We start from the raw sequence: 12,514 nt of genomic DNA, 5'->3' as shown, positions 1-12,514 counted from the left end.
TCTGAGGATCGGTACATCTTGCTGAGGCTCAGTTTCCTCTTAAGTCACATCAGAATGTTAGGAAATTTTGAGCTAGTATCTGCTAAGGACAGCTGTAGTGCCAAATGCTTTATAAGTATGTGCTCATTTATTCTTTGCAACAGTACTAGGTAGAATTTCCCAGTTTCCCTAGAAGCCTGTGCCCCACAAGCCACTGCCTCCTCCTTAGCAGAACCATCATGAGGACACGGTGGTCCTCATCATCTTCACACAGCTGGGGGGAAGTCTTCCAGCACGTATTACCTGTTATCTCCTTCCTCCTGGGCTCTTCCCTTTGATTTGGCTCCCTCCCTAGGTATAGGCATTCAGGAAACAGAACTGGAAAGAGTAGGACCACAGCTCCATACTTTTGCAAGCTTATTGTTTTTGTCAAAGCAGTGGAACTTTTCAAACATCTGTCCCTAAGTTCCAACTATGTTGTTGCTGGGGGGTTACCTTGCCCTCATCCTGCACTCACCCTAGGGCAGATGGAGGCAGTGGAAACCCCTCCACAGAGTCCTACGGTTTCTTGGAAACCAAGTAGAGGGAAACACTGGACCTTTCCCCTCTAGACTGAAGTGCAGAGGCAGAAAAGCCTAACCTAATGGCATAGATAGGCTATATATTCCTAGTGTCCAAACTACTGGTCATTAGCCTCTGCCATCCCTTCCCTGCAAATGAATCATACCTTCTACCACCAGGCCCCTCTGGGCAGTAGAGAAGCTTCTTTTCAGGCCCATTCCCCTGAGTGGGCCAAATACAACTCTGTCAGGATTAGACTAGAGGACCAGGGCCTCTTTGCTGACAGCCTTTCCTCTCCCTGCAGGGACAGCGTCTGCAAGAAAGTGAAAGAAAAGAAGGAAGAGCTCCAGGAGGCTGGGTCCCTGAAAAAGCAACGGGAGTCCCAGAAAGTGGAGTCCATAGGGGAACCTAAGGAGCTAAGGGCCAAGGATTGGAAGCCCAAGGTGGAGTCAAAGCTGGAGAACAAGGCAAAAGAGTCACCTGTAGCAGTGCCAAGAAAACAGGATCCTGAGGGTGCAAGGACATCAAGGGGTGTTGGGCTGAGAACTGGAGTCCAGAGGAGGCAGATCCGCCCTAAGGGTCCCAGAGTCCTCTTCTTGAAGGCCTATCATCACCGAACTCCCATGGAAGACAAGAAGCAGCTGGGTGTGGGTGACCAGTGGGTCTGGTTTGATGGACTGCCCACTCGAATCCATGTCCCAGGGCCTCGGGTCATGTGCAGACCCTCTAGCTTACGCTGGGCTAAGCGCTGCTGCACCCGTTTGTGCTCTACATCACTTCAGATGCCTATGCGCCGAAGATACAAGGTGGGTGTGGTGACACCACTGCAGGGCTGGGGTGAGATGCAGAGCAAGAGCAGGGCTTGGGATGTGGAGTCTTAAGGACTGTGGTGGGGAGTGCAGAGACTCTGCCTTCAGGCCCAGAGAGGGCAAGCCATCCACCAAGGCTACACAGCAGGGTTAGGAGCTGGGCTGAGGTCTCTCAGGATACAACTAGGGGTTCTGAAGGAGGAGGAAGACCGAAAGTGTGATTCGGAGACGTGGATCATCTGCAGCGTGAGAAGCTCCTGTGGCTCTGAATTTCACAGTCAGAGGTTTAATAAGCAGATTTAGGGAGTTCTAAATGTGGGAAGAAATGTCCAACTTGGGTTTTGCTGTATCCCATCTCCTCTTAGATCAAATCAAGTCTCCTTTAGCAAGGAGAAAACGTTTGGGAGGGCCTGCCCCTTACTTCCTCATGCACCCTAATTATCAGAGGAGCAGGGGGAAAGACTTCAGCCCCCCCTTTGGAATAACTGAGGTCCCAGGGAAGGAAGGGGGTTATTGTCTCGAGTTTAAATGGCGGGTTCCCCTTCAGCAAAACCAGCACGGCCCCGTCCGGTCCCCAGAGGGTCTGTAGGCCCTCTCACCAAAAGGCAGCGCCCGCTGGGGGCGGTCCCAGGACCTAACACGGAGGTCTCCGCACGCAGGTGGTGTGAGCAGGGATGGATAAACATCTACCATCGGCTGAACGCCAGGAATGCGCGGGAAAATTCAACAAATAAAGTCACCCATCCCACACAAAGGGATGCTACCGCTGGCCCTGCCTGCTTGTTTGGGGCTGAAGCAGCGAGAAAAGATGCCCTCTGCAAAGACGGGGCGGGAGCGTGCGCCCTCCGCAGCGCCCAGCGCCCCGCTCACGGCCCCCGACGGGGGCACTCTGTGAAGTCAGAGGGCAGCGCGCGTGCCAGCTGCCTCACAATGGCCCTGCGCCTTGCCTTGCCCAGGCCACGCAGGCAGGAAGTGCCAGGAGCGAAAAGCAAGCTCGGCCTCCCGGCCGCTCCCACCCCGTTCTGCCAAGCCTGGAAGAAGGCGCGCGAGCGGGCGGGAGAGGAGGGGGACGCTGTGGCCAGCCTGGAGCATCCATGCGTCTGGGATCAATAAACGGACCTCCGGTGGCACCCCCTTGGACCGCGGGGAAACACCAGCTCAGGTGGGAGAGGGCACTGCGTCCCCAATGCCTGCCCTCAACCCCAAACCCTGGGCAGCCCCCATCGGTTGGGGTCACCCTCTGCCTTGGAAGCCAGGGCGCCCTGATCACAAGGCTGGGGAGAGCAGAGCTGAGGGAGCCCATGTTTTCTCTGCAGGAAGACTTCCCCAGCAGGCGGCGCAGAGCGCCCCCCCCCCCCATAGCAGCTGCGCCTTGCCCACTCGAACCACTCCCCCCTACTAGTGCTCCCCGTAGTGTCCATCTTGGTTCTCTTGCTAGGCAACCTTGAAAAATACCCTGTACTCCATCCTCCTCCCCAAGTTCCTTTTTAAAAATTTTTGTGCTAGGCCTAGGTTGGAACTATGTGCACCATAACTTCAACCAAACATGCTGGCATGGGCAGCTTGATCTCAATCAAAAACTACAAAAACCAAAAAAATAAAACCTGTTTCCTGCCAAGCCTCCTCTCCCCGCAGGGGACCTGCCAGGGAAGGCTCCTGAGTGGGCACTGAGAGGTATGAGCCTGAGCAAGAGTAGCAGCTTGCATTTCGCCCAGAGGACAGAACTGAACTCCAACTGCCCATGGGTATAGCCACCTACTAAGGCTCGTGGGCTTGAGGTCCAGCTCGTCACTGGAGATACTCCCAAGAGTACCCTCCTTCCAGCCCTCTCCCGGCCTGCCTGGCATTTATGCCTCTGGCAACCTACCTCACACACCATCCCACAATCCTTAGGGTTCTGTTAATTTTGCTTTGAGTCTGTGATGGTACTAGGGTTTGAACTCAGGACTTCTGGTGTGTTTGCTAGACACTCTCCAGTTTAGCCATGTCTCCAGCCCCACAATCCCCAGTTTCACCTTCATTTACCTACTTCAGTTTCTGGACTCAGTAAGGCACTCAGGTACTGATTTAGAGAAGGCCACTCCAGAAATGGCTAACAATTAAGTGGAAGACAACCTGTTTGAAGCTGAGCATAAAATCACAGGACCTACCTCTTTGAGTCTATTTCATCTGGTTTTTAAAAGAGGGTTACTAAAGGACAGCCACCCACTTTGTCATATCATTGCTAAATGACTCCATGACATTGCTAAATGTTCTTAACTATATATATGGTAGATATATGCATGCAATGGAGGGAAGCCAGGAGGAAGAACAGAATAAGTGGGAAGCAGAACAACATACAACAAAGGGGCCCATCAGCTGTACTGGACATAGAAGAAAAGGAACTAAGCAACCTAAAGACAGCAATGGGAAGGGAGGAATGAGAGGGAGAGAACAGCATACACTAAGCAAAAGGAAAGGAATGTAATCACCTGATGTGGAAGAAATAATTGTACTGTCAAAGCTCACAGAATTCACAAACTTTACATACCATGATAATGACAATTTGCCTTGTGAAGGTTAAAATGTTTGTGACTTTAACTAAGTATCACTATTCCACAATACATAGATGACAATGTTGTCAGACACCTTGCACTCATACTGTTTTGTAGAACGGGAACTTCTTTGTACAACTACTTAAAGATATAATTAAAAATAAAAATAGAGGGTTACTAACACCTCTCAAAAGGCTTGAACCAAATTTAGGCTTATGAAGCCAGTTGTGGTGAACTGAATAATGTGTGGCCTCTTCTCAAGCATCCTTCCTGGCCCTACACAGAAAACCCCAAGGCAGGTCCTTACTTAGAAGCAGCACCCTAACTGCTCCGTTTTAGGAACCAACTGCTGGATCCCCAGCAAACCCAACTTTTTAGGGTGAGGATGTAGCTCAATGGTAGAATGTTTGTCTAGCATTTGCAAAGCTCTGGGTTCCAACCCCAACTCTAAGGAGAGCGGGGGTGGGAAGGAGGGGCTGTATTCACATTTAGTCTTTTGATAAAATACTATTTATATTCCTGAGACTGTCCCTATTTCCTGGATCAGGAAATTAAACAATTGGAATGTGAGCAGCTCTTGCTGTAATCCTGGCTGTTCAGGAGGCTGAGAACTGAAGGTCATGGATCAAAGCCAGCCCAGGCAGAAAACTCTGAGACTCTTTTTTTTTTTTTTTTTTTTTTTTGGGGGGGGGTCCGGTAATAGAGCCTAAACTCTGGGCCTGGATGCTGTCCCTCAGCTCTTCAGCTCAAGGCTAGCGCTCTACCACTTGAGCCACAGTGCCACTTCTGGCTTTTTTCTTTTTGCTTATGTGGTGCTGAGGAATCGAACCAGGGCCTCAGGCATGCAAGGCAAGTGCTCTACCACTGAGCCACCTTCCCAGCCCAACTCTGAGACTCTTTATCTCCAATCACCTACCAAAAAGCAGAAAGTAGAGCTATGCCTCAAGTGGTAAAGTACTACCTTGAGCAGAAAAAGCTGAGAGAGAGCACTCACACCCTAGGTTTAAGCGTCAGTACCAGCACAAAAAATAAAATTAGGATGTAAAAACGAGGTTTTTGAGGCAGACAAGCCTAGCCTTTTCTTATTCGATGTTGGGAAAAGGTGTTTCCTTTGCAAAAGGGAGACAGAGGTAGCAGTTCTTACCACACAGAATATTAATGAACCACTCAGTAAGGCCTGGCTACATCACAGCCAAACCTATGTCCTACCTAACATTAGGAAACACAGGGTCAGAAGAAAGCTGTCTCCTGTAAGTGGGAGGAAGCCTAATAACGATAAAAGAATTATGGAGTACTTCCAGAAAGGAAAGCTAAATGCTTTACCCATGACTCATAAAACCCTCATAATAACCCACGGAAGTTAAGTGTAATCTGCCTTTACATACCCTAGACTTCTGCATCCTTGCAATCAACCAAGGACAGATAGAAAATTTGAAATAAAATTTTTGTCCATTCTGAACATGTAGACTTTTCTTCTTGTTAATTCCTAAACATGTGACAGTGAAACAACTACTTACAGAGCATTTATATTGTATTGTCTATTTTCCTACAATCATTTGAAATTTCTAGCAATTTATTATACACTCACTTTGTTAAATAGCTAGTAATGTTTATAAAACACTATTCACCTTCAGTGAATTTTTTAAAAAGTGCTTTGTTTTTAAAATAATACAGTAGGGGAATGGGAAGGTGGCTCAGTGGTAGAGCCCTTGCCTTGCATGCATGAGGCCCTGGGTTCGATTCCTCAGCACCACATAAGAAAAAAGAAAAAAGCTGGAAGTGGTGCTGTGGCTCAAATGGTAGAGCGCTAGCCTTGAGCTGAAAAGCTGAGGGACAGCGCCCAGGCCCAGAGTTCAGGCCCCACGACCAGACCCAAAAAATAAGTAAAAATAAAAATAAATAAAATAAAACAATACAGTAGGGTGGTAGCAGCTCATGCTTGTAATCCTAGCTACTCTCAGGAGGCTGAGATCTAAGGATCATGGCTCAAAGCCAACCCAAGCAAGAGAGTCCATGAGAAAATTAACCACCAAGAATCTGGAAATGGAGTTATGGCTCAAGTCATAGTGTCAACCTTGAGCACAAAAGCCTAGGCCCCAAGTTCAAACCCCAGTACTGGCACCAAAAAATAAAATACAGTAGGGTGAAAACTATGATTATAAAGTGATAGACTATTTAAGCAGTTACAACATACACATCTCTAACTACTGACCTCTGCAGAGTGTACTGATTAATGTCACCACCAAAGTGCCAAAAAAGCCCACCTGGATCTTTAAAAATTAACCATGGGCCAAATGCCGGTGGCTCACGCCTATAGGCCTAGCTACTCAGGAGGCTGAGATCTGAGGATCACAGTTCAAAGGCAGCCCAGGTAGCAAAGTCTGTTGAGACTCTTATCTCCAACAAAACTACTTAGAAAAAGCCAGGAGAGGCACTGTGGTTCAAGTGATAGAGCACTAGCCTTAAGTAAAAGCAGCTCAGGGACAGTGCACAGGCTTAGTTAAGCCCCAGGATGGGGGTGGGGGGGATTTTTTTTTAAGTAACCATGAGTAAATTCTTTGCAGTGTCCTCCTTATCTGTAAGATATAGACAATGGAATTTCCCACTTAGGAAGGAAACAAAGCCTTTACCTTTTAAAAGGTGGATATTAAAATGGCAAGTACTGCTAACAATGCATAGTCCTTTCAACTGCTACTACTTCAGGAATTTTAAGAATCTTGGTTGTGACTGTCACTCAGTTCAGCCACAGAATCATGAAAAACTAAAAACCTCAGTTCCTCTTTGTTGGCAATTTCCTAATATTCAAGGTACACCGACTTGCCATCACAGAAAACTAGCAGAAAAGACATGACACAAGGAAATCCCAGAGTTGTTTCTACCACAGCCCACCAAAGGAGACAGCAGCCACAGGAGCCTTTTAGCACAGGCCCAGGACTGCAGACTGGCTGGGAGAGGGGCACTCACCCAGCTGCTCTTACCACCTGGCCCAACAGCCAGGAGTACTGCATCCCCTTAACTGCTGCTTCCATCTTGGCCACAGCAGAGTTCTGGCACTTTCCCAGCCTCAGCCTAGGTTTTCTCCCACACCTTCATCACACCAGCCTCAACATTCTGCGCCTCAGGGCTGACAGCCAGGTGGTGAGAATGGCTCCTTAGAGAGAGAGCAGAACCCACCACTATCATCCTAACACTGAAAGCTGAAAACCGAGTGCTAACTTGGGCAAGTCCCAGAGAAACAAGAGGAACATGATGACCTCAAAGCACAAATGAGACTAACGCAGTGTGCTCCATTGCACCTGTTTAGAAATAATCATGGGGGTGAGGGGGAGGGTAGCTTACTAAGGGCATAGCAGAGATGGCTGCAGATGTAGGAGGTACGATAGAAGAGTTCTAGGTATTTGTGAGTTTTTTGAGTAAGGGTTTATGTAGCCCAGGATGGCCTGGAACTCACTATGGTCTTGAATCCTCTTGCCTCAGCCTCCTGGGTACTGGGACTATAGGTAAATACCACTATGCCCAGCCTAGTACTTAGTATTTGAACCAAAAAAAGGAGTAACACCAGGACCCAAGAAAGGAAAAGGCAGCCTCATAATTCTTTATAGTTCTCATCTAGCTGTGCTCATCTCTCAGTCCCAACAATAGCATTACAAAGTAAGTACAGGCAGACCTTGGAAAATATTGTATTTATGTACATAGGAAGAACAGCGGTAAGCCTCGCAGAAAAGCTCCATACCACACGAAAATCATAGCTGCAAATTCCTGTCTCTATCAACACCATCGCAGCGGAGCCTGGGCTGGAAAGTTGGGGCTGTTTGATGTCTGAGTATCCATCATACTGTTCCCATAGAAGAATATTTATTTATTTATTTTGTTGGTCATAGGGCTTGAACTCTGGGCCTGAGTGCTGTCCCTCAGCTCTTTAGCTCAAGGCGAGTGTTCTAACACTTGAGCCACAGTGCCACTTCCTAGAAAAAACTTTTAATATGAAAAAGAATATGCAGTGGGATACGGGTGCCCAGTTGTTCCCAGAGACAGGCAGTGGCTTTATTCTGGGGGTGAAATCAGAAGGGATGCTGGAATTCTTCTCTGGGTCCGACGGCCTGCTGCACTGAAGGCTGCTGGCAGCAGGACGGGGACTGGGCAGAGAGAAGTGGAAGTCAGTCATGGGTGCTGGGGTGCGCGCGCGCGCACACACACACACACACACACACACACACACACACACATCTACGCGTTTTCCTTATGCTTGATGCCTCTGTCTGCCATCCTCTGACAGCAGTCTAGCACTTTGCACCTATGTCTCTGTGTCTACGGATCCATAAATCAAGTTTTTCTCAAACACAATCACTGTGGTTCAGCAACACAGCAAAAGTTACAGCTGTCCCGAGGTGGGTGGGGAGAGTGGTTTGCGCCAATCAGATATCCTTGATTTTTTTTTTTTTTGTTAAAACAACAGCTGGTGATAGATATGATGGCTCGGGTGACACAGCTCCAAATCTGTTATGCCTTCAGAGAGGTCTCCTTTCTGACCTCTGAGGCTTCAGCAGACAGAGGCCATTCTTGCAGCTGTGATCCTGGCTGCTACCTGCCTGCTTGGTGGGGCCTCACTAGCTCTCCACCAACAGAAACTTCACATTTCCAGGGCTCCTCTCAGACCTGGGCTGGCCCTCATCTGGAGGCTCTGAGCAGCCCAACGTGGTTGGGGGCTAAGTACCAGAGTGGTTGTCCAAAAGGCCCCATTCTAGACATTGGATTTAGGGGCTGAGTTGAGAGGGATCTCCTTGAGTTCCGTCCGCATGCACAGGTACTCCCCGATGACAGCCATGAGTGCAATGCACACGGCTTGGACCAGCCACCAGGTCAACGCCGAAGGGAAACGGGAGCTGTAGAACCAGCAGCCCAGGAGGTGAAAGAAATGAACAGTGACAGTGAAATCCAGACACTGTTTCCCTCGCCGGATGAAGTACAGCAAGCCCAGGGCACTGTGGGGAAAGGACAGCAGCGTGTTGTCACTGGGTTGTCCTGGCCTTACTTGGGGGTGGGGAGTTAGGACAGCATAGCAGTCAGAAGCGATCTATAAGTGGGCAGGCAAGGGATGTGGTGTTAGATGCCTGGCATCAAGAGCGGACCAGTCAAGTGCTGGTGGCTCATACCTGTAATCCTAGCCACTCAGGAGGCAGAGATCTGAGGAATATGGTTCAAAGCCAGGACAGGCAAGAAACACTATGAGACTCATATCTCCACTTAACTACCAAAAATGCTGGAAATAGAGCTGTGGCTCAAGTAGTAGAGTGCTAGCCTTGAACAAAAGCAGCTCAGGGACAGTGCTCAGGCCAAGCTCAAACTCCAGGACTGGCACCAAAAAAAGTGGATCAGACTGAGAAGAAACAAAGGATGACCCTGAAGATAAATGGCAGCTATCCCTGGGGAGTGCTGGGGATTGGCAGGGTACCTGAAAGCACACTAAGGGACAACACACGCTTGCATCTAGGCAAATCCTTACCATACCAGGGTAGCCTGGAATCACATGATCTTCCCATTATTCAAAAGAAAAACCACAAATCTAAACTCTTCCAAAACATACTTCCAACCCAGTGAAAAAATTGTTTTAAACACCATGTGTGTGCTGACATATATATAAGCCAAACAAAATACACTTGGGAGACAAATTTAGGTCAAAGCCCACCAGTTTTCAAATATTTTTCTGTTCTAAGTACTTCCTATGGATTCACTAATTTAACCTTCACAGCTATGGGATAAGTAATACGGTTAGGGCCATTTTCCTGATGAGGAAACTAGGGCTTAGAAACTAGATGACCTAATCCAAAATCATTAGACTAGAGGTACAGCTAAGACTCAAAGCCAAGTGAGTCTGCATTCCAGCCTCAGATCTCAATGCTAAACTGTTCTTAAGGAGCAATGCTTGTGAGTAACCTTACCTAGCCCAGTCCCTGAGGACACATAAGAAGCCTGAGGCTAAGTAAGGAGAGAAAGGAGTTGGCCTATGTCACGGGACCAGGAATAGAAGCTAGTTGTCCTAACTCCAGTAGGATTCTTCACCTAACACCACATCAGAGAAGTGATTAGAGACAGACGCCCTCAGGCAGGCAACACACAGCAGAAGAGCTTTGCACCTAAGTCAAAACAGCAGGGGAAGGAGTCCCATAGCAGAGCTGTTCCCAGAACTGGCCTCATACACCACTTTATCAGTCTCCAGCCACAAGTGCTAGCGTGTCTCCTGTCCAAATTTAGGAAGTTATTAGTCTCAGTACTAAGACCCAAAAGCTGGATAGCAAAACTAGCGATACTCACCAGGTGAGGGCGTTGAGGATAAAGGACATCATGGAGAGCCGGCCTGGAGGTGTAGAAAAGCCCAGGATCTGAGGAGAGAATCAAAAATGGAAATATGCTGAGCAGTGGCTCCCAGATCCCCAGGCTCCAGAATCCCAGCAGAACCTTGGAGGTGTTCATCTGTATAGCAGTCTATCTCCTATAAGGGCTTTTCACACACATCTTATTACTGCATCTCATTTGATCCTCACAGTATGTAAGAAGGCATCATTCTCATTTTACAATGAATGATATAAAAGCTCAGAGAAGTAGAGTTGCTCAGAATGATGCAGTAAGTAAAACAAACAGTATACAGAAACAAACAGTAAGATATAGAAGGAAGAGTTCAGTAAACGAAGGCCAAGCACCTGCTTTTGTAAATAAAATTTTATTGAAACACTGCCCCACAATTATTTATTTACATACTGTCTATGGCTACCTTATTTATTTTTTGGCCAGTTTTGAATTCAGAGCCTTGCACCTTAGTTTGCCTGCTTAGTTGACATTCTACCACTTGATCCATGCCTCTAGACATGTGGTCTCAGGGACTTTTCTGCCTGGGATGGCTTTGAACTGTCAGCCTCCAGCTCCCATGCTCCTAAGTAGCTAAGATCACAAGCATGAACCACCACACTTGCTATGGCTGCTCAATGGCAGAAATGAGTAAGTATAACCTTTCCTAAGTTTGCTGACCTGTGGCCTAGAACTCAGATCACTCTTTAACAAACCCAGGATTTCTACATGCACTTCCTAAGAGGACCAAGGCTCCTAAGAAGCTACTACCCTTGCCCAAGATGCAGATGAAATCTCCACTAGCCCTGACACAATACTGCTGAATACCAAACATCTGTCTCCCATGTTAAGCTTACAAAGGCCTCTGACACCCCAAATCTCTGATTATCCTTACAAAATCTTTGAGAAGCGTTTCATTACTACTAGTGCTATTATTACCACCTCTTTTGGGGTAATAACTTGCTCAATGGCTATGAAAGAATAAGCAGCAAGTGTGAGGACTAGTCTCAGGTCCGATAGTTAGAAAACCGATATTCATAACCTGTATTACAGCTGCCTCTTGGTCCCATTACACTCTGGAAACGGCTGATTCCCAAGCCCCTTGGGGACTCCTCACTTTTAACTAAGGATGACATGCCCACTTTCCAGGAAAGTTGGAGCTACCTGCCCAAGTTTGCACAGCTGGTATGTCTGGGGCTACATTGAACTGTAATCCTGAGATCTTTGTATTGTAGTTCACCACCTCTAAAATGCCAGTCTCGTCATTTTGCTGACAAGGAAAGGTAACATCAACTACAAATCGCACAGCAAATAAAGAGGCCTGTGTCCAGGCAGCTACCATTGTTACCCCGTGAAAACGTGGCTCAGGAAGTGAAGCTGCTTTCCCCAGAGTCTCAGACAGGAGCTGGATCAGGTTTGCCTAGGGCAAGGATACCTTTGCACCCGACCCTCGGGTCTCACTGTCACTCCGTTTGAAGAATGGCAGCTGAGGCTTAGCAAGGGGTGTGGGAGGGGGCGCGGGAGAAGGGGGGACACTCCCTTTCTCAGAGGCACAAAGCAAGAAGGCAGAGCTCGGAAATGCCAGACGACAAAAGCGTACTCAACTCCGTGATGCCAAGACCTCCCCCCCCCCCCCCCGCGCCAGCCCGGGGACTCTCTACCTCCGCGTCGAACATCTGGTCCAGCGACGGGCTGCTTCGCACCAGCGCGTCCACGAGCGCCAGCCACAGGCCCAGCGAGCCGTAGTAGACGGTCTGCATGAGCACCATCTGCGCCAGGATCAGCAGCGGGTCCCACACGTAGCTGCGGAACTGGCCCGCCATGCCGGCCCCGGGGCCCGGCCGCCGCCCGCCTCGGTCAGCGCCCCCGCGCCATGGGTCTCCTCCGGTCACCCCGCCACCTGCGGGCACACGAGCCGAGCCTCAGCCCGCACGCCGTCGCCTTGGCAACGCCGCTCTGCCGGGGAGGGAGAGCCTGGGACCCGGGGGGGGGGGGGGGGAAGGCCGGGCCCGGAGGTGGCGAAGGCGGGGCGGGCCGACCCATTCCCGGGGAGAGGGGGGAGGCCGGCCCCTCCGACCCACTCGGCCCCACCCCGGCCTGCACGCGAGCTTCTCCAGGGCTTTCACTCACCCGGCGCCGGGCGCGAGGATCGAAGCGTCCGAACGTGTCCCGGCCTCAACCCGTGGTCTCCCGAAACAGCGCAGACGGACGGGACCACGGAGCAGAGGCCCCAGCGGGCCTAGAGAGGCCAAGCTCCGGCTACCCGAGGAGCCACTGAGGCTGCGCGGA

General features: G+C 49.3%; 2 protein-coding genes across 4 annotated transcripts in view; one reads left to right on the top strand and one right to left on the bottom strand.

The window, feature by feature from the left end:
* Tp53tg5 (TP53 target 5) overlaps window positions 1-2,115 on the top strand; it is a 3,335-nt gene extending 1,220 nt beyond the window's left edge. Inside the window, exons 4-5 of the mRNA XM_069989846.1 lie at window positions 845-1,346; window positions 2,009-2,115. Coding sequence (XP_069845947.1) covers window positions 845-1,346; window positions 2,009-2,017 — 511 coding nt within the window. The 3' untranslated portion in view covers window positions 2,018-2,115. The remainder of the gene's footprint in view (window positions 1-844; window positions 1,347-2,008) is intronic.
* The window catches only part of Sys1 (SYS1 golgi trafficking protein), a 26,969-nt gene extending 14,455 nt beyond the window's left edge, over window positions 1-12,514 (bottom strand). The window contains exons 1-4 of one of the 3 annotated variants that reach the window (XM_069989847.1): window positions 12,356-12,512; window positions 11,887-12,125; window positions 10,196-10,263; window positions 7,548-8,865 (exon numbers count right to left, since the gene is read on the bottom strand). In XM_069989847.1, coding sequence (XP_069845948.1) covers window positions 8,625-8,865; window positions 10,196-10,263; window positions 11,887-12,048 — 471 coding nt within the window. In that variant the 5' untranslated portion in view covers window positions 12,049-12,125; window positions 12,356-12,512 and the 3' untranslated portion in view covers window positions 7,548-8,624. Of the gene's footprint in view, window positions 1-7,547; window positions 8,866-10,195; window positions 10,264-11,886; window positions 12,126-12,355 lie in introns of those variants that run through there. The other 2 variants (XM_069989849.1, XM_069989848.1) reach the window with 2 other exon arrangements.

The sequence above is a fragment of the Dipodomys merriami genome, unplaced genomic scaffold, assembly GCF_024711535.1.
Source record: "Dipodomys merriami isolate MVZ:Mamm:240054 unplaced genomic scaffold, mDipMer1.0.p SCAF_39, whole genome shotgun sequence".
Lineage (NCBI taxonomy): Eukaryota > Metazoa > Chordata > Mammalia > Rodentia > Heteromyidae > Dipodomys > Dipodomys merriami.
This window is presented reverse-complemented; position numbering and strand designations above follow the sequence as displayed.